This window comes from Epinephelus lanceolatus, chromosome 21 (genome assembly GCF_041903045.1).
Source record: "Epinephelus lanceolatus isolate andai-2023 chromosome 21, ASM4190304v1, whole genome shotgun sequence".
In the NCBI taxonomy this organism is placed as follows: Eukaryota; Metazoa; Chordata; class Actinopteri; order Perciformes; family Serranidae; genus Epinephelus; species Epinephelus lanceolatus.
The window spans coordinates 16,837,687-16,857,995 of record NC_135754.1 but is presented as its reverse complement, the minus strand read 5'-3'; the positions used below and the strand labels follow the sequence as shown (position 1 = coordinate 16,857,995).

At 39.8% G+C, this 20,309-nt stretch overlaps 3 protein-coding genes across 4 annotated transcripts; 1 reads left to right on the top strand and 2 right to left on the bottom strand.

Annotated features, from left to right (window-relative positions):
* Positions 1-43: 43 nt before the first annotated feature.
* Positions 44-10,233, bottom strand: LOC117247454 (tubby-related protein 3). Its single transcript, XM_033612024.2, has 12 exons — positions 9,686-10,233; positions 7,705-7,864; positions 7,283-7,513; positions 5,517-5,645; positions 5,273-5,431; positions 5,023-5,183; positions 4,763-4,924; positions 4,514-4,626; positions 2,566-2,680; positions 2,372-2,470; positions 2,114-2,285; positions 44-1,993 (listed from the first exon to the last, which is right to left on the bottom strand). The coding sequence occupies exons 1-12, from the start codon at positions 9,725-9,727 to the stop codon at positions 1,860-1,862; spliced, it is 1,677 nt and encodes a 558-aa protein (XP_033467915.1). The 5' UTR covers positions 9,728-10,233; the 3' UTR covers positions 44-1,859.
* Positions 10,234-12,621: 2,388 nt separating this feature from the next.
* cfap119 (cilia and flagella associated protein 119) lies at positions 12,622-15,352 on the top strand. Of its 2 annotated transcripts, XM_033610519.2 has the most exons (9): positions 12,622-12,756; positions 12,867-12,901; positions 13,012-13,077; positions 13,217-13,380; positions 13,543-13,613; positions 13,706-13,822; positions 14,750-14,828; positions 14,920-15,024; positions 15,120-15,352. In XM_033610519.2, exons 1-9 carry the CDS (start codon positions 12,739-12,741, stop codon positions 15,272-15,274), a joined length of 810 nt encoding a protein of 269 aa, XP_033466410.1. In that variant the 5' UTR covers positions 12,622-12,738; the 3' UTR covers positions 15,275-15,352. The 2 variants fall into 2 exon arrangements, with proteins under 2 accessions (XP_033466410.1, XP_033466411.1); XM_033610520.2 differs by lacking the exon at positions 12,867-12,901 and having other exon boundaries at positions 12,626-12,756.
* Positions 15,306-20,135, bottom strand: phkg2 (phosphorylase kinase, gamma 2 (testis)). The gene is made up of 10 exons (XM_033610518.2): positions 19,908-20,135; positions 19,491-19,602; positions 19,222-19,397; positions 19,069-19,123; positions 18,919-18,984; positions 17,485-17,648; positions 17,294-17,384; positions 17,021-17,174; positions 16,421-16,546; positions 15,306-16,322 (listed from the first exon to the last, which is right to left on the bottom strand). The coding sequence occupies exons 2-10, from the start codon at positions 19,583-19,585 to the stop codon at positions 16,077-16,079; spliced, it is 1,173 nt and encodes a 390-aa protein (XP_033466409.1). The 5' UTR covers positions 19,586-19,602; positions 19,908-20,135; the 3' UTR covers positions 15,306-16,076.
* Positions 20,136-20,309: the final 174 nt, after the last annotated feature.

The window sequence follows — 20,309 nt, the reverse complement described above, 5'->3', positions numbered from 1 at the left end:
GAAGACACTTTGTGTTAAAATAAAAACCATTGACACGCAAACCTTGCATTATCATGATTTAATAATTCACTGGTTATATTAACACAGTTGTTCTCAATATTGCACATAAATTGCACAAGTCCTTTGCACAGCTGGGAAATATAAAAAGAAAGACTGTTAACTTTTGTAACTTATTCCACTTCAATATAAAATCTGTTGTAAAATAATACTGGAGCTATAAAACAAGTATCCTCTGAAGTCTAAATCCGTGGCATGTTTTTCTATATTTAGTGTGTACAATGTGTTACAGTGCACCAGGATACAAAACATGAAAAATGACCCTGCACAAAATTATGGGTGTAAGTTCAGACTCAAAGCTGTAGTTGGTAACTTTTACGAAAATTGAGCTTTTTTCATATTTGCTGAAACCGAAACACACCTGAGACAGATAATATGTGAAAAAAAACCACCCTGCTCTATTGCCTTGTAGCTCTTTTTATGGCCTTACTGCACATGGACAGAAACAACCAGTCAGAGCTGAGGAGTCTCTTATGCAGCTGTCACTCACGGCTTGTGAACTGTGGTCAAATTGTCAAACTAGGCAGAACTGATCAAAAAAGCATCAAGATTTTGTAACTGCATTGCCTGTTTCTCACCTCAAATGTTTTTAGAAACATACTTTAGTGTACTGTTTAGCTGTGAAAGTTGGTCCGGCTGGTCGGTTCTTGGTACATCAGTCAGTTGTTTCCAACAAGTCACAAATTTCTCATTTTACAGCTAAACAGTACACAAAATATGTTTCTGAAAACATTTGAGGCCAGAAATAGGATGTACAGTAACTTGAATCATTTTTGATCAGCACTGCTTAGTTTTACCATTTGATCTCAGTATTTTTAGCCTTTGTTTTTACAATATAGGAAACAGTAAGATGCCCACTTCCTGTTCACAAATTCTTACATAACAGCCAAACAGTACACTAAAATATGTTTCTGAAGACATCTGAGGCAAGAAATAAGCAATACAGTAAGCAAATCTTGGTTTATATTTCATCAGCGCTGCATAATTTGACAGTCTAACTGCAATTCAAAAAGTGACTGGCAGTTGTGTTGGAGACTCCTCAGCTCTGACTGGTTGTTTTTGGTGCGCTGTGGTAGATTTTTTTTCAGATTATCTGTCTCCTGTACATTTTTTAGAATATAGTGACATTCATCCATCCATTTTCAACCGCTTATCCGAAGCCAGGTCACGGGGGCAGCAGGCTGATCAAAGCACCCCAGACGTCTGTCTCCCCAACAACGATTTCCAGCTTCTCCTGGGGAACCCAAGACTTTCCCACTCCAGGTGAGATATGTAATCCCTCCAGCATGTTCTGGGTCTGCCCCGGGGCCTCCTACCAGTTGGAGGTGTCCAGAACACCTCTAACAGGAGGTGCCCAGGAGGCATCCTGATCAGATGCCCAAACCACCTCAACTGACCCCTTTCGATGCAAAGGAGCAGCGGCTCTACTCCGAGCTCCCTCAGGATGTCCAAGCTCCTCATTTTTATCTCCAAGGCTGAGCCCAGCCACCCTCCTGAGGAAACAAATTCTAGAGCTCATGACCATAGGTGAGGGTTGGGACATACATGGACCAGTAAATCGAAAGCTTTGCCTTCTGGCTCAGCTTTCTCTTCGCCACAACAGTCCAGCACAGCGCCCGCAGCACTGCAGAGGCCTTGCCAAATCATCGATTCATCTCACACTCTATTCTACCCTCACTCCTGATCAAGACCCCGAGATACTTGAACTCAGATTCAACAAATATGACACTTATTTTCATGAAAGTTATGAACTGTAGCTTTAATCTGTAAGTTTCTGAGCACTTGAGGCATACCAGCATGGGTCACTCACAAGCCAGTTTACCATCGAAGGACGAAAGGGTGATGGCAAAGGCTTGCAGGGCACACATGGGGAAACTATAATCCATGGAGAAGACGTCCTCTGCTACACGGCCAAACTGCATCACTATGTAATCCTCTGGAAAAGACAGCAGCAGGGGGTGGAGAAAGAGGCGACATGTGACGGTGAGGTTAGGAATAAAGACAAGACGGACATTTTCCTATTGCTTAATGAGAGAAAAAGACAGTCAGATCCTACCGTTGTCAGGGTGGATGATCTGGAAGTTCTTGACGGAGGCTTGGGTGACACGTCCGTGGAAGTTAAGCACATATGACTGAGTCTGTTCATTCCAGCTCGGGGATTTGTTCACCAGTGTGACCAGTTTGTCTGTATTGTTGTTTGCATGGCGGATCAGTAGAGTCTCAAGTTCCTATAATAAGATAACATTTCAGTTTTTCCAACACTTAATCTGCACCATCTCAGGTTTTAAATATTGACGATATGTTTTAAACATACATTTTTTGGACGAATGGACACTCTTTCATCGTTCTCCAACATGCCTGGGATGACTACTGTCATTTTCCTGGGACCCTTAAATCCCAGCACATTGGTCTCCTGGAACATAACAACCAATCATATTACAGACTGCATCCCTGCATATGCTTAGTTAAGTTGGGTGTTGGAGTGTGTAGAGTCAAGTTTGGACTCACATAGCAAATTGCTGCCAGCTCTTGCCGCACTGATTCACACTCTTTGACGAAGGGCTTTTTCTCAGGGTTCTCACCTCCATCATAGACTGTGAACTTTGTACCAAGAACATTGGACCTGAAACAAATTTGTCTGATTAGATAAATCGTCGATCAGTTGAGAGAAGAAAATGTCAACTTTGTCATAAAAAAACAATGGGCTGCTGCATTCACTTCCATATAAAATGATTGCTTCCATAAATCAAAGGGGATATTCCAAAATGCCAAATAAAAAATTAATTAAAAAAGGGAAAATTGTCCAGTTTACGCCTGGGATGATCGATGAATGCAATTAAGGAGTTGATGGGATAGAAATCCATCCAGTACGGAAGCAATGAACATCCATGGATTTATACATTTTATTTCCTCTGTTTTTCACATGATAAGTTAATTTTATTTATTTTCTCAAGATCAAAAGTTATATATATCGTTATGTGGAAATAACAAATGTTGTTTTCCTGAGATTACAGGTTCATTGTCTTGAGATATAACAAAATTTTGTCTTCTCCAGATAACAAGATATAGAGATATAAGGTCTAAAACATTGCAGGAACCATTGCATTCTGCATAGTAATGTCAGATTAACAAGAACATAATCTTCACTGCATCACATTTCTCTTCAATCAAGGCCTGACACAGACTAAACTTGCTTTATGCCTTGCTGTTACAAATAATTTACATATTATTGTGTGCCATGTAATGGCCAAAACTCACTTAAAGCGTTTTTAGAAATGTTTTTGACTACTTGTGCATCCCCTGAAACAGACATACTTTTTATTAAATCAATCAATCCACACTTAACTCAGGCGTGTCTCACAGAGCCCCCCATGATTTTTTTATGCTTTAAGTCTATTTTTGTTGTGTTTAGTGAAATGTAATCTGCATGGACAGCTGTTTCAATTACACAAATCTGTCTGTGTTTTGAATTTATTAACCATATCTACACCGATTGATCAAGAGTCTGTGAGTTTGCCTCTTTCACTACAGAAGGATTCCCCTCAATCACTACGGTGGGCAGGAAATAAAATCAGACAACACTGCTGATTTCATCACATGGAGCTGACATAAAAACTGTTTTGGTTCTGTAGATTTCTGCTGTCAGTCAGCCTGGTGAAGGTTAGCACTATCTAGATGTTTACAGACGGTGAAATAAGTGTGGACTGGATGACAGGGCGTTAATGTACTGCTCAAGTCTCGCTTCCAGTGGGGATGTTTACCATCGCCTCAGCTTAATTGGTGACACTATCAAAGCAGTCAGCATGGTGTGTCAAGTGTGGTGGAAATCTTGACACACAATGGTCTAGGCCTACTACGTTTAATTTACAAAACATTGTTTCCTTGTTATCTCAAATCATGCCATTATCTTAAGATCCCAAGATCTCGAACATACTGTTATATTGGTAAAAACATGTTATTTCGACATAATGACATAACCTATTGATCTCGATAAAGCAGATAAAATTAACTTGTTATCACAGGAAAACAGAAAATATAATGTTTGAATCATGGCTGTTAAAGTTTCTGTAATCAGGAGTCCTTTTTCATGGCAGATATTTTGACATGTCATAGCAGGGAAATCGCCAGCATAGGCTCATCTCCATTTCAGGTGTTTTAGTGCCATGGCACTGGTGTTACGCATTCTGGCTCAGTGGTGGGGCTTACTGAGATACTCGAACTGAACATTTTTAGTGTTATTACTTACACCAGTTCTTTTCCTGCTATGACAAGTAAGAATGTCTGCCAAAATAAATGCCTCAAGTGCAGGTTTAGCCACTTACTTACAATGCATTTTGAAATATTACCTGAAGGGGTTTTTGCAAACTTGACTGACAACATGAAATTGGAGCCTTAACAAGTGTCGTCAAAGAAACGTTTAGTGTTCTTTCACAAGGTAAAAATCTAAGAGTCATACCTTAGTTTTCCTATGTAGCAGTTTGTATCTCTGGACAGGTTTGTCGGGTCAGTGGAGATGAGATAGTTGGATGTTTTGCACTTCTTCCTTTTTCTTCCTGCCATTAGAAACACCTTGCAGATGGCACAACGGGAAACATATATTTAAGACAGACTTCAATAGAAGTAGGCTATGATAGCTCAAGAAAACACGATCATGTCTAAAAATCTATGTGCACAATGATTGGGTTCAGACTGCAGAAGTGCCAACCCTTTTGCCATCCTCCTTCTCCATGTGGAGGTAGTAAGTCGGATAGATGCCCTTCTCCATGCCTCTCCTGTCCCTGGTGACCCTACACTGGATTGTCACATCTCTGGGGGCTGGACGCACAGCAAACTTCTCAAGGTCCTCCACTGACAATGGAGATGTTGGCTGAAATGAGAAAGAGAGTGAGAATGATTTGGCCATGCGTCGTACTCGCCTATTTTGCTTTGACAAAACAAGAAACAGTTTGACTGGTAGTAACTCACTCTTTCATTGGATTCACTGCCTGAGGATGAACACTCCCTGTAGTTGGAGTTGAGGGAAGCGAGACTCGGCGTAGTTTTCTCTGATTTCTTTGTCTTTTTTTCTTTTTTCTCCTTTTCCTGGACGTCCTCGTCTTTGCTCTCCTCACTTATTTGGCACCTGGCTGTGGAGACCACACATGCAAATATATGCTTTACACCAGCTTTGTTGTATTGTTACTCGTAAAATGCACAGGGCAAGATTATTGCTCACATGTGTCCAGTTGTTTTTTCCTCTTAGGTGTCTGAGGGACAGGCTTCTGGGACACGTCATCCTCTTCATCATCACTTTCATCACATTTATTCTTCTTTGGACTTGCTTCTTCCACCACTGACTCTGTTTCCTGGGTTGAAGCCTCCTGCAAGTGTTTCTCTGCAAAAGAAGAGACTCTTGAATGTTGTAAAAGCTGTGACTTTAAAAGAGTGCTGATATATTAAAGATAAATTGAACTTGTTACTTTTACGCTCTTGTTTGGTGGTCTTGTTTGTCTTTTGTGGGTCTTCAGATTCTTTCGCTTTGTCTTTCTTCTTTGTTTTTTTCTCCTTTTTCTCCTTGTCTTTCTCCTTTTCATCATTCTGCTCCGCCTCTGATGGAAAGCAAAGCAGCGAGTTTCTGATGTGTCATTTATAAAAGAGAAGTCGTTCCCAGCTTTACACGTGCTTGCATAAATACAAAGAACATACACAAACGTGTAGAGTCACAGACCACTGATGGTATGTGTCAACAGCATCCATTATTTCCACACTTCCCGTTTATTGTCTATGTAAGCAGCCGTGCAATGCATTCTGGTAGCACTCAGTATGTTTACATGCACAGTTAAATCAAGCTACAGGTATAGCTCGACTAGGCCATTTAATTCGACTACCTACCCCCTTTCAGCTTGTTAGTATTGGACCTTTTTCTGGTTGAGCTATTACGTCACAGACTAAATAATCAAGCATCGTCCGGCTCTTCTGCCACTTTTTTGAACAGGTTGCCATTCTGTGTTTTCCTCCCATCAATGTCTTTTAATATATTTAACTCTTTCAGCTGATGCAGCATTAACTGTGTCTCCTTGTCGGTCCAAAAATGCATGCCTCTGGATGTAGATTTCACAATGTTGTTACCGGCTTCTTCTTCTTCTGTTAAACATTCAATGCTTTCAACTTCTGGGTCAAAGCCTAGGGTGGAAATTGTGACCTCATACATGCAGGAGTAATTCAACCCCCAATTGCATTAACTGGGTGTGTTAGTCTGACTTTGAGAAATTCGATTAAGTGCAGTTTTAGTCAGACTAACACAATAAATTGAATTTCTGTAATGTCATGTAAACATGCTGATTGTGTTGCGTTTCAAGAGATGGGGCATCACGTTGACTGCTTCATATTTGCACGACACTGAGGTGTAGGCTACTTTATATGAATCAGCGGCAGTGCAACTCGCCACCTCTGAAAACTCCCGAAAAACTTTTAATCTAATTGTTGTCAGTCTAATATGTGGACAAAATCAGCAACTGCATTGCTTATTTCTCTCCCCAAGTGTTTTCAGAAACATATTCTGGTAAATTATTTTCATAATACAAGGAAAAAGTTTCCAAATGAAGCATCCTGTTGGCCCGGTTTGACGTCTGGGAGCAGACAGCCCACGAGTCAAAGTGTTGCTCTTCCAGTCAGGTGCAGCCAGGAAATGTTTATGCTGTTATAGGAGACGTGTATAGCTGCAGCCACATTCTGCATGGAGCTTACACGATAGAGCCCTACAAACCATACCCACCACCAGTACAAGAAGGTTCACCAATGCATCCCTTATTTGAGCCCTGCTGCACGCGATGTTGCAGTGAATGAATATGAGGCCAAACATAGCAATAAGGAGCAATAATCTACTTTATAATTCATTATATATGAAGACACTATTGACCTTATAAGCAACAAGATGTAACCCTTGCCCATACTCTAACCTTAACCATAGCAGCCTCCCTTTTAACTTAGCATTTTCATATCTGGACCAAGGAGTGAAGGCGGCGGTGTTGTAGGAGGGTGTGGCTTGTATGTTTTCTTTGTTGGTCAGCAGTCATGGAAGAGAAATTGACACGTACCATAATGACCCAAAATGAGTGTGTACATACTCTTTGATACATACTACAGTAGGCCTATTTGAATCCTCAAAACTGAGCAAGTAATTTGCACACACACAGATACAATTTTTTTTCCATTAGAATAAAATATTCTGCTTTCATGTTCTTACGTTTGGCTTTCTCTTTTTTCCCTTCTTTCTTCTTTGGCTTTTTCCCCTCCACCTGAGCATCATTTTCCACTTCACACTTCACCTCGGGCTCTTTGTCAACCTCCAAGTTCATCGTCTTTGGAGTAACGGGATTCTCTGAAGGCATCTCATCTAACGTCGCGCTTGCTGTCATATTGCATTCACCTAATGTGATTTCATCCAGTGGGTTATCATGGGCATGTTCAACTTGATCTCCAAGAAAAACAAACAGAACATAATTTAAGAGACAGAACATAATTGCATCATGCAATGACATTATATTTTATATTTAAAAAAAAATGCTTCATAGCATGGACTGCAGGAGTGGGGGTGCCAGGGGGAGCATGTTCAGATGCGTTCAGTGGTCCATGCTACACAGAATAATAAATGATTGTAATACTAACCAGTCAGGGAAGTGCTGCTCAGGGATTGGCTGATCAACAGAGGTGTTTCATCAGAGTGAGTGGCTTTGTGCTTTCGGTTCTTTTGGCGAACATCCCGATTGGCCACCACCATCTGAGTATCAGCCCTCTTCTTTTGCTGTTTTTTCATCAAAAGGGTTCGCTGTGGGAGAAATGAGACTGCATTCAAACTGACAACTCAATGCTTATATGTGGGGATACAACTACAGATAAAAACTGCTTCTTATCTGGGTCTATGCAGTAATGACGAAAGTCCAGTTCAGACCAAAGATTCGTGACGATAAGTTGGAACTTGCGATCCTGACAGTTAACAGCAAGGCATCCAGATAAGATGGTATATTGTCTTCATAGCAACAACTCTCTGTACTGTCGTTCTGATTTCCAGCTTTTCAGGCTTATTTTGTAGGTGAATGTAATTTATAACTTTTAAAAATATGAACAGTGAGATACTCGCTACATATTTCTAGTAGTGATGATGAAACGGTGCAAACATAAACAGAGCGACCTGAGCTTCAGGTGGGCCGTATTCATAATAAATATGCCACAATAATTTAAAATAGTTAGCACCATTTAACCAGTCAATGAGTTGGCTATGTGTATGTGACATAAGTAAAGGAAGCAACAGCAGCGACCCACCACCCGACATGGACATAACGTGAGGACAGAGACTGGCATACGTGTTACCTGCCATGGGAATGTAAATGAGATGGACTCATGCTTGGCGGGCATAGAGGGCTGTTGTCTGAGAATGCCACAGCTGTTGAAATAGGTGACTAGCCTTACGCTCTACAACCTGCTGCTGGAGACTTGACTCACTGAGTCGCAGGTGACACCATCAGCTGGCTTGAATTGGGTCAGTTCACACTGCTGCAAAGTTTTCCAGCAATATTTTAAAAATGTTTTCATCTTGTTGCAAATCTTTGGTCTGAACTGGGCTTTAAAGGTGGAGTCAGCGATTCTGGAGAAACATTGTTGATATGGATCAGAATAGCTGACTGCACCTTTAATGTGCATTATTCTCTCACTTTTGACCTTTTCACCTTCAGATCATTGTTTTTACCCATACTTTTCTACAGTACATATTGTTGGTAAGGTGATAAGCTGTACAAGAGTGTGTCATTTCATTATATTTGAGGGTACTGCTGCTTTTTTTTATATCACATATGATGACAACTACAGAAGAAACAGAGTTAAACACCATTGGTATTATGAAGCTTATGTATGCTATGTCTTAACGTCAGAATTATAACATTGTATTGTATTATTTAACCAAGAAAGAAACCAGATAACCTTTTTCTTTAACTTTATTTGGATAATTACTTGTAGGCTAATAATACTTACAATGGTTGTAGTATTTTCATAAATTCTAGATAGCAAATTGTCCACTGTATTCACTATATTCAGCTAAATTCAGCAAGATTTTAAATGCAGGTACATCATTGTTACTGTTTACTGCTATTCCAAAACTACTATTAGGTTACCACAGCTTCTTTTAGTTAGTATTTGTACTTCTACTACTGACTATGTGCTGTTTTTTTTCTGATATAAGGTATTTATGTAGTACTTTACTGATTTAAAGCCAGTAGCTCACATACTGTGTACAGACCAGGACTTTAAGATGAGCAGTGGCTCCAAACAGCAGGTGGTTCTGACACAGGTATGACCTCATGAGACTCAAGAAAGCTTTATTTATTTGCAAAGCTCTGCCTCAATTTTATCCACTTGTTCGCTTGTCAAGGAATACGTTCCTGTTTTTATGATAAATATTATGGGCCTATTTATTGTAAATGTGTTTCTGACACAGAAACACAGCCAAAATCTACTCAATGTAAAAATAACTGCTATTTGTAGGTTATTTGAGGCACATTTTAATTCTTATACCAGTTTAAAGTAAACCAAAACATACCTGGGTTATGTAATGTATGCTTGATATTAAGTAGTTACATAATTCTCATTTATTTACCTGATTGTCCAGCTTCTGTTGTCGCATATCAGGGTCCTCCATGTCTGAATTAAAGACTCACTGTTGATAACAATCACTAAGAATACAGATGGGCCCACTTAAAAAAACCCCAAAGAAACCAAAAACAGATGAAATCCAGGACCAAAGTTCAATGTGAGAAATGGTTCAGTTTCCAAAATAGAAGAGCAATTACACATGGACACGGGTGTCTGATTGTGGCACCCTGCTCCATCTGACAGTCTATCCACCTGCATGTAGCAGAAGGCAAAGTGGATTAAAAGGGGATAATGTTCTTAAACTGCACTGCACAGCTCAGTCAGTGCGGACAAGCAGTCTCGGGGGCAAAGCAGGCTTTCCACGGCTGCTTCATGGAGATGCTGAGGCCTAATGTTACAGCTGAAACGTGAGACGAGAGAAACAGGAAGGTGATCACCTGCTGCTCCTGTCACTCCATGTACCTCACAGCCAGCAGTCTGCACTCTGCATCACTTACCCGGGCGTAAACAAACACGGACGCCGCAGTACTCACCGCAAATTCGCCTAAAGCTTCAGGGTTTCACCCAAACGTGCCTCACTGTGCAAACAAATCCCCTATAGCACCATTAAATTAACCTAAAACATCCCAGAGACCAAAAACAAAAACAGACGTTGGTTATCAGCGGGACGCTCCGCCAGGTTTATCTCGTTGCCATGGATACGGCTGTCATGCAGCATCGACGGAGAGATGTGACATTAAAAACAACTCTTAAATCAGAAAACAGCATTATTTATGTCAATAATATCTGTTTGTCTGTTTACGTTTGTAGCATTTGCACTAATTTCACACCGTTTTAGTTCATTCATGTTTGTCAGCAGGATGGATGTTTTTTTCTTTTTTTTTACTCACTTATTACATTCAACTCATTTAGTGAGGGGTTCTAAAAAGTTAGTTTAGTTGCATTATTTATTGTAGTTTATTATTATAAAGTATTATTTATTATTAGTGATAGCATCCTCACATCAGTTTTTCATCAGCCTAGTAGTGGGCTAGTATTGTGTATGCACAAGGGCGTAGGTGTGGTTTCAACATTAGGGGGGACACATAGGCTATGGGGTTCGGGGTCCCCTGCCAGAAAGATTATACACCAATTTGTGCCTCAAAATAAAAGTCTACTGTTACTTTTGTGTTTTTTGATTGGCGTGAGGGGAAAATACACATGTTCTAAATATATAGGGGGCCGAACACATGCTGCATTTTTTCCGCCCTCCAATTCATTGTTTTCAATGTAGACACGCACACATTCCTGAGCACCTATTTTAGGTAAAAAAAGAAAAGTTAAAAAGAAAGAAAGTTCAACTTTTGGAAGGCAGCAGCGCGCAAAGCCTGTCATGTGACGAGGAACAAGCAATCACAGCCAGCACTGTCCCTTCTTCCATAATTATCATTCTGAGGTAAAACACACAGCCTGTTCAGTTTGCCTCCCATTTGTCTAGCTACACACATCTACAATTTACACAGAATTGTTTTGCTGAATATTTATTTATGTTATTATTATTTATTTTTTACGTTACTTTATTCCTTATCTCGTTGACTTTATCAATCTGCTGTTATTTTCTCTATCCTTGCCTGTAAGGTGACCTTGAGTGTCTTAAAAGGTGTCTATAAATAAAATGTTTTGTTAATATTACTATAAGAAGTTGATCATTTTAGTGCAGGGCTACCCAGAAATTTTTTTTACCTATTTATATGTACTTAAATAAGTAGTAAATAAGTAGTCTAGTGAGACTTTTGTGTCACACTACAAATAAGTTTACTTACAGTATGTTTGGTCCCATTGCTAGGCCTAGTACCTGGAGTTAAGTAAAGTAAGGTTGTGATAATAGTAGGCTAGTATAGGCTACAATAAGTTAATGTACCGCTGTAGTCTAGGCTACCAGTAGTGGTGATACAGAAGTCTATAGGTGCAGAATATTATCATTATTTTTTTCTTAATATTGTCTGAAAACATGTAGGCCTACACTGGACTCTGGTCCTGGCTTGGATGATTTGCCCGTTGTTTGCATGACACAGTAATAAAAAATTAATTATTTAATTAATTCATTCATTCATAGTAATAATGATGGTCTTGTCGTGGTAATAGCTGTAGCCTATGTTATAGTAAAAGTAGAGGTAACTGATGACCTAAAAGCACAAATTTTGACTGCCAAATGAAATGAAAATAAACTATTTATGAATGATGCTGACTCCTCATAAATTACTGGAATTTCTAATTTCTTTTTCTTGTTCTACTATATTTTATTATATAATTTGGTCTAAAGGTTAGTTAATTAATATATATTTTATGTGTGTAGTTTCAGTATTGTCATCTGAGTTTTAGGTTTTTCAACAGAGTTTTAATAATAATAATAAATTGTGTGCTTTTATCAAAAACAGTGGACTAAATTGGGTCTATGTATATGACAACACAGGTTTTTATATTTTCACTTTAAAAAAAAGAATTTTATTGACAATCAAAAAGGCATGTCATATGACATTACAGGTTACAATATTACTGTAGCTGAGCTAAACTGCAAAGCATAAATTGTTAATAATGACGAATGAATACAAATAAAATGAAATTAACAAAAACAAGTGGTCATTCTGGAATTAAGGTACACTGATATTCATACAGACATAGGGCCTTTCCAGTTTTACAGCATTTCACATATTATGAATGTAGGAAAGATGGGACTAGTTTTCAAAAAATATTTGATTATTTCTATAATATTTTGATCATTATACGTTTCCCAATTCCTAATTTTTTACACTGTTATTGTTTATTTTATTTTATTTTTTTTTTATTTTATCCGGATGCTGGACGGTATTCTGTAAAACGCGCTAAACCGGAAATAGAAAAAAAAAAGGGGGGGGGGGGGGGGGGGGAAACACGTTGCTAGGATACAGCGAGGCAGCCAAACTCAGTAATGAAAAGAGCTTGTTTTTGTCAATGAAACGTCTCACCAGTTACTTTTACATGATAAAAAAAATACAAATTGATAACTAATTTGTAATTTATAATTCAGCTAAAGACGACATGGATACCAAAATAAAGGTAGGTTCCTCATGTTTAGTTTGATTTACTGTAGCTATAACGTTAGATAACGTAGGTGTTTAGTGCCTGCTCCTTAGTTTTACCGTGTAATGCTGTGTCTTGTTATGTAGGTACCGCAGGCCCTGACAGCTAAATTGATGCTATGGTGAGAGCTGTGTGTACAATCCACATTATATATTTATTTTAACAGCTTGCTGCTTTACTCACACTGTGCATGACAGCATAACCCTGAATCCATCCCCTGTGTGTTTCCAGGACAGATGTAAGCTACCATGACATGGAGGAGATCGACAAAATGCAGTTCATTCCTGACCTGGAGAGGTTTCTGCTCCTGTTTATGACCAGACACACATCTATGTATTCAAACACAACCACACACACACACACACACACACACACACACACACACACACACAACACTAAAACAGGTTTCTGTCAGACTTGTCCTCCTCTGTGACAGGGCTTTATGCACTGTGTTTGGAGTTGACCTCCCTGAACCAAAAAGAGGAGTCCTGCTGGAGTTGTATGTGCAGACAGTGCTTTTCTGCAGAGAGCGCAGCTTCAAAAAGGAACAGACGTCTGCTCTGTTGTCCATCATCAAATCCGTCCATGAGGCTAACACAGGTATGTCATATTATTATCACTGCTGTGTGACATGACACCAGCTTTCAACATGGGTGACGTGCAAAATCAAAGTAGGGGCTACCTCTGCAGCTAACACTTGAGATAATTCATTTAAATGTTCCTTAACTGTACATGGAAAGTGTTTAAAATCCTGTCTTGCAGAAACTCCACTCAACAATATAGAGCAGTGTTTCCAATACTGCAAGGAGCTACTTCTCTGTCACTCAGTCAGGGTCTGTAAAACATACTTAAGATTTTTAGTCATAATTTCATTTTAAAACTCATACATTTTCACGCATGTGATATTTCTGTTTGCCCATGACAGCGACCTCCCTTTAGTATCAGCCTCTTCAGCTCTGAGGAAGTGAACTGCATCTTAAAGTACATCCATAACAACTATGTGAGACACTACAAACTCTACAAATATATTTTCACCCCACAGGTAAGAATCGGAAATTAGCTATTCTGCACAAATTGTTTCACACAACTTCTGCAATCATTTATTCTTGTTATACTTGATTTCAGTCCTGTGGCAATATATCTAGAGAGAATAATGAGTAACATTCTGCATTAGAGCTGCAGCACTTAATTGATTAGTTGTCAACTTTTAAATTAATCACAAACTAATTTGACAATCAATTATTTGGTTTCTGTTTTTTTCTGATTCTAGCTTCTTATCACTTAATGGCTTTTTTATTAAAAGAATTATATTTTTCTATTTCAGATACAAAGAGTATTGTGGGTATAAAGTTTTCTTAAACTATTTTACATTGTGAAAAAGGGACGTCTGACAAAGGTATACATTATCAAGTTGGGAGACATTTCAGTACCTTAATAATATTAATTATTATTAATATTATTAAGTTGGTTTGGAGACCAAAGATCCTTAAGGCTATCTATTAATTTGTCAACAACAAAAAATTTGGAATCCAGTTTGACCATAGCTTCGTAAATCTACTCATTTGTAGGCAAAGTGAGACGGTAACTTTTCCATTATGTATATTTAATTAACTATAACTGTCCAGTCTTCTATTGTGGGGCGGGGGGTCAGAAGGCAGCCAATGTCTTGTGATGGTTTTCTTACCAGCGGATATCAGAACACAGCATAAGTGTCCAGGTTTCTAGCTTTTTAATGGAATATTTTCTGGTCTCTTTATTCCTCTGTGACAGTAAACTGAATATCTTTGGGTTGAGTACATAAAAAGACATTTGAGGGTGTCATCCTGGGCCTGGGGAAACAATGATTGACACTTTCCATCATTTTATGACATCTTATAGACCAAATAACTCACCGATTAATTGAAAAAAATAATCAACAGTGAAAATAATTGTTAGTTTAAGCTCTGATTCATGTATTATTTTCTCACAGGTGAAACTTGACTTGTCTTTGACTTACTCTGGGATCCCAGAGCAGGATGAACCTACCGTGGAGGATGCTTCTGTTCCAGGTAACAATTACAAGCAGTTTTAGTATCAAAAAGTTTTACGAGTACCTGGAACCAGATTTATTCATACTTTTAAGAACTATTCTTCCACCAGATGTTGAAAATGTGATAGAAGAAGAAACAGAAGCAGCACCAACGACAGACAGCTCACCTCAAACACAGGAAGCATCCAGTGAAGAGCCAGAGGGAGCCAAACTTGGTAGGCTCACAAATCATAAAAGGACTTTGTTTTTTTTTTTTTTTAAGTCAAATGCACCCCAGATGTTGTTAACTGCTTCGTTTCCTCACTTTCAGGTTTGAAGTCAGAACTGAAGACACTGATTGAGAAAGAGGTCAGAGAGCAGATGACACTCGTGTCTAGACAACTGGATCAGCGAATGAAAGACATTGCAGATCAACACAGCAGGGCACTAAATACTCCACAGCCCAACCACAAGGCCAAAAAATAATGGAATAAGCACTCACACAAACTACCACAAATCAAACTCAAATATTAGTTTATTGTCAATAAAACCTTTTTATCTTCATATACAGTACATGTCTGCATTTCTCAGGGAGGCACTTTCAGGAAAGTTGCCACTTACAAACGGAAGAATGAACCGAGTAGGGAATGGCGTTGGTTAGTTTTGACAGGAAATACAGTCACAAGTAGTCTTCACAGTTAGTCTAAGTGGGTTTCCTATAGAGGAATGTCTGCATGCATGGCAGCTACAGGATACCACAAACACTCCTAATACTGTACTTGAATGTTTCATGACTTCTGGAGCTGATTTATAACACTGGAATATCTGTAAATCTTAACTGTGTTACATTATGTGTATCTAACTGTCTATTAAATAATTAATCACAGTGCATTAATGTCCACTTCAGCCACACAGTGCATAGAAACACACTCTCTCCTCATTAAAACTGACCATCGACAGGTAAAATGCTAAAAACATGTTATGTACTTATATGTCAAATGATTGTGCAATGTGTCCTCTACTGCGAAGTGGCACTGCAAACATGATGACCTGACAAGAAGAGTTTCAAACAGCTGCAAACTCGGATGAGAGGCCTGATGAGATAAGATGTGCATGCTTATCTTCAGCTCGCAGAAGCACGGTGCGCATTAAGGCGAACAAACGTTCCCGGTCCCTGAACCCCTCGTCTTAAAATTAAACACAGTAATTTGACAAGACACACACTGCCGTTACAACACATGCAAATGTTTAAATAAAAATCAACATGGTTAGGAATGAGGTCGACTTTTTATGTTTCAAAGTCCTCCAGGCCCAGCAGCATGATCTTGGCGGTGTTCTGAAAGAGAGCAGCTCGGTTCTGCTGCTCCCCTTTCTTCACCCAGTGCCCGTAGATGCGGAAGGCGCAGCCGTCGATGAGTTTGCGGACACCGCGGAGGGAGTAAGGATCTCGGGCCAGCACCTCCCGAGTCAGTGGACGGGCCCTGCGGTAACGGCTGTACATCCTGATGCAGGCCAGCACGGTGACTATCAGCACCTGAGAGGCAGGAAAGGAACGCAGGGGAGAATGGGGAATGGATGTTTACTTCAAGGCTAAATTTTAAATCAGCTGCCACAAAAAAAGCTGTGACTCACCCTAAATGTCTTCCTGGGACTAAAGAGACGCACGTCCTCCCTCTGATACTGTCTGAAGAAGGAATGTGCTAAAGCTTGCTCAGTGGTAAGACGGGCAGCTGGATCCACCACCAGGAGCCTGGATATCTGAGTGACACAAGCATAATTGTAAAATAAAGCAACTGAAATCAGGACTGGTGTAATGGTATAGATGCTGCTGTCTAACAAACAATCAGCCATAACATTACACCCACTGACAGGTGAGGTAAATAACTTCCATCATCTTGTGACAATGCTCCAACCCACCCACACAACGTTGCAGACCGAGTACTCTGTCTCATGGCAACGGCACTCCCCAGATTGTGATCTGGGAAATTTGAAGGCCAGGTTGACACCTTAAGCTCTTCATCACATTCCTCAGGACATTCCTGAGCAGTTTTTGTGATGTGACATGGCGCATTATGCTGCTGGGGGGGCCACTGCCATCAAGGAGTGCCGTTGCCATGAGGGGTGTATTTATTTCTGCTGATTTGTTGTATCTTACTCTATAGCTGGGTGTAACTAACAGAGAATACGTATTATTTTTTACATTTAAACTCAGTCGACAGAATATCGTCTCACCAAATCTTTGACGGTGTCAGACCTGTCATCCCACTCTGGTGAGCTGAACTGATAGCGACCCTCCATGATCATCCTCAGCATCAGCATCTGCTTACGGTGCCAGAATGGTGGCGAGCCAGCCAGTAAGGTGAAAAGGATCACGCCACACGCCCAGCTGTCCGACACACACATCCAAACAAGTAAGCGAGTATTAGAAACACAATCCAGGACCATGTTTTTATAAGATTTAACTCTCACTTCAGATAAATGTTACTGACAAAAGGAAAGACGTACAGATCGACCTCTTGGCCATAGCCTGCGTGCATTTCATCCATGGAACATTTCAGTATTTCAGGGGCCAAATAACCAGGTGTCCCACAGAGCTCTAAACAGAATGAAAGACAAAACAGATCACTTTTAACCCGTCTGTACAATTGATTTACTTATCTTAACAAATCATTAATGCTGTTGTTATACTGCAGCACCTCTGAGCTTCTCTCCAGGCTGTAGCTGCACTGAGAAACCAAAGTCGGACAATTTGATGTGTCCCTGATCATCCAGGAGAATGTTCTCAGGTTTTAGGTCCCGGTGGACGATGTTGAGGGAGTGGAGGTACTGCACGGCCTCCAGAAGAGCTCGCATCATACTCCTGTATAGCAATGGGATTGTACAAAATACAACATGTTTAACATCACCACTTCAAACTTTAAATGGATCTGATCTCTTTTCCAGGCAGGAATCTCTGTCCGTACATATGTGTGAGTGTGACATTTAAATATCTTGAGAACCATTTATTCGATCTACTATACACTTGGGAGATGTATTGCTGAGGACATGCAGTGTCGAATTTAGTGCAATTTGGACATGCAACATGTTCAATATAAATAAACTTTGAATAAGCAAGTGAACAGTGCTCTCTGGCTCTGTGCAGGGGCAGGATATCAGGGCTCTGTAGAGAGTGGAGCATGTCTCACCAAGTGTATTTCACTACTTCTGCACAAAGTTCTCGCTACTTGACTGTGTTTCTCAGGGCCGGATTAAGTTATATGGGAGTCCCACGTCTTGCTTTACTTTTCACCCTTTCTCTAACTGGTAATGTATATATTGGCAGTGGAAGAGGAAGCACTTAAAACTTGCAACTTGAACCTGCATTCAAATTTTTACTTAAAGTAAAGAGTGAAAGAGAGGCATTATCTGCACATTATGTGCACTTACATTTACTTAATGTCTGTTCATGATAAAGCTTTCAATGCTATTATTATAATACTGGACAGTTGAATAATAATTAATCATATTTTAATGACACTACTTTATGACTAGATCGGAATCTGGAATATAACCATTAACATGTAACTGCCAGGTAGATGTAGTAGTACAAAGTTTTTCCTCTGAAGTCGAGTTATGCAGCAGTAAGTACTATACTGTTGAGCTGGATATTTTTAAAATGTTTTGGGGACTTTTTGTAAGTAACTCTAAAGCTGTTTGGGGCCCAGGTGTATTGCTCAAGACCAAAGGAAGTGCAGCGTCAAGTGTGAAGTTATTTGTATCAGCAGTTCTCAAGAAGGCTGTAAACAGCAATAACACAGGCCGTTTTGAACGGGCATGTTTAGAACGGACACTGCTGGATTAGTTTATTTTCAATACCATGAAAAGATCAACTTGCAGTCAGGTGGAATGTGATATGTGAATGAGAGTGAGGTATTCCATCGCAGTAAATATAACAGTGCCTTGAGTTTTTGTTGGAGCTTGAAAATGTTCGGCCCAAATGTAAATAATACATAACTTGGCATATGAGAGGCCAAAACACATACAAACAAGTAGAAACCTTCAATAAGGCCCATTTTAGGATTTGCTTAAGCTGGGCCTTACAGAGTTACAGAGTGACACCTGCCACCAGCTTGTGTTGATGTGGAGCTCACCTGGTTTCCTTCTCACTCAAAGTAACTTTTTCTGTGAGGTAGTCAAACAGCTCTCCACGTCTCATGCTGTAAAGAAAAACGAGATTCACTTACATGTCAGGGAAGAAATACAGAGACAGTTGCATGTGAGCTATTTGTTGCAATACTCACAGGTCAAACACCAAAAATATGAAGGTTGTGGACTCATAGGAATCAATCAGAGTGACTAAAGGGAATCAACAAAACATTAACATGTTTCAACACTTTCTAATCTCCAAGAGCAGAAGATTTAAGTGTCCTGTATTCAACATAAATCCAACGTACTGATTGAGGAGTGTCCCTTCACCATGTTGAGGACTTGGATCTCCTTCAGCGTGGAGGTTTTCACCTCCTCCAGCTGCTGGGCTGTCATCTTCTCCGCTGTGATCTCAATAATTTTCACTGCCAGCTCCTGACCTGTCTGTCTGTGCACACACCTGCGCACCACACTGCTCACACCCCTGAGATCATTGATACAGAATACAGCATGAGTTTTTACACATCCCAATATAAAACTGTGCTCAGATTTCAGGTTATTTTGCTGCTGGACTCACCTGCCAATCACCTCCTTGGGGTCATACTTCTGGTAAAACTCCTTGGCCCCCACCCAGTCTGGTAGTTCATCTCCAACAACGATGTCTTTGGTCATGGTGACAGCATATGAATCTATAATAACACCACACTGTCAGTCACATATCTCACTTTGCAACAATGCTACATGGTCTGTCTTTAACAGGAACTAATATCTAAGCTAACTCCGGACAAGGAAGTGCTTTGTTTGGCTTTAGTTTAATTTTAGTTAGCAGGACACTGTGGGGATTTGCTCACTACACACACATCTCTCGCTCTCCTCTACTGTTCTTAGTGTTATTTAGAAATGTCCCCTTGATCCATCACGACAGTTAGCTAGCTGTGTTTGACTTGGCCTTGCTACAGCGGCAGGTTCACTGACCGTACAGCAAGCTACTCACCATGTACGCTTACAAACAATAAGAGGGAGCGGGTGACGGCAATAAAGAGTACAGAATTAAAATGCCATCACAGCTCGAGGTATCTATCGTGAAGCCATAACTGTGGGCGATTCAGCGGCGAAAGTCTTAAAGTTAGCTACCTATAATGTTAACAACCGCTAGCTAGCACTTGAGCACTGTTTACATTCTGGTCATTCCTCGAAACAGCTTATAGGCTGTTATTACACAATGTGGCTGTACTGCCCCCACGAGGCCGGAGTGAAGGTTGCAGTGTGGTAAATAATAATGTAACAATTTTCATGGTTCTTTTAGAAGTGTTACAAAATAATCCAAGTAACTGAATTTTAATACATGATGTCCTACTAATGTAGTTAATCCGTTGTTTTTTCTTTAAATAAATTC

What these genes read in the sequence shown, in the direction of transcription:
- phkg2 (XM_033610518.2), bottom strand. Translation starts at nt 19,585, where the DNA reads ATGACCAAAGACATCGTTGTTGGAGATGAACTACCAGACTGGGTGGGG. An exon ending in GAAGGGACACTCCTCAATCA is followed by an intron (nt 19,124 to 19,221) that starts GTACGTTGGATT and finishes GATTCCCTTTAG; the next exon opens with TCACTCTGATTGATTCCTAT. An exon ending in CTGACACCGTCAAAGATTTG is followed by an intron (nt 16,547 to 17,020) that starts GTGAGACGATAT and finishes TGTGTCACTCAG; the next exon opens with ATATCCAGGCTCCTGGTGGT.
- LOC117247454 (XM_033612024.2), bottom strand. Translation starts at nt 9,727, where the DNA reads ATGGAGGACCCTGATATGCGACAACAGAAGCTGGACAATCAG. An exon ending in CACCAAACAAGAGCGTAAAA is followed by an intron (nt 5,432 to 5,516) that starts GTAACAAGTTCA and finishes CTTCTTTTGCAG; the next exon opens with AGAAACACTTGCAGGAGGCT. An exon ending in TGTCCATTCGTCCAAAAAAT is followed by an intron (nt 2,286 to 2,371) that starts GTATGTTTAAAA and finishes ATCTTATTATAG; the next exon opens with GAACTTGAGACTCTACTGAT.
- cfap119 (XM_033610519.2), top strand. An exon ending in TTCTCTGTCACTCAGTCAGG is followed by an intron (nt 13,614 to 13,705) that starts GTCTGTAAAACA and finishes TGCCCATGACAG; the next exon opens with CGACCTCCCTTTAGTATCAG. An exon ending in GCCAGAGGGAGCCAAACTTG is followed by an intron (nt 15,025 to 15,119) that starts GTAGGCTCACAA and finishes CCTCACTTTCAG; the next exon opens with GTTTGAAGTCAGAACTGAAG.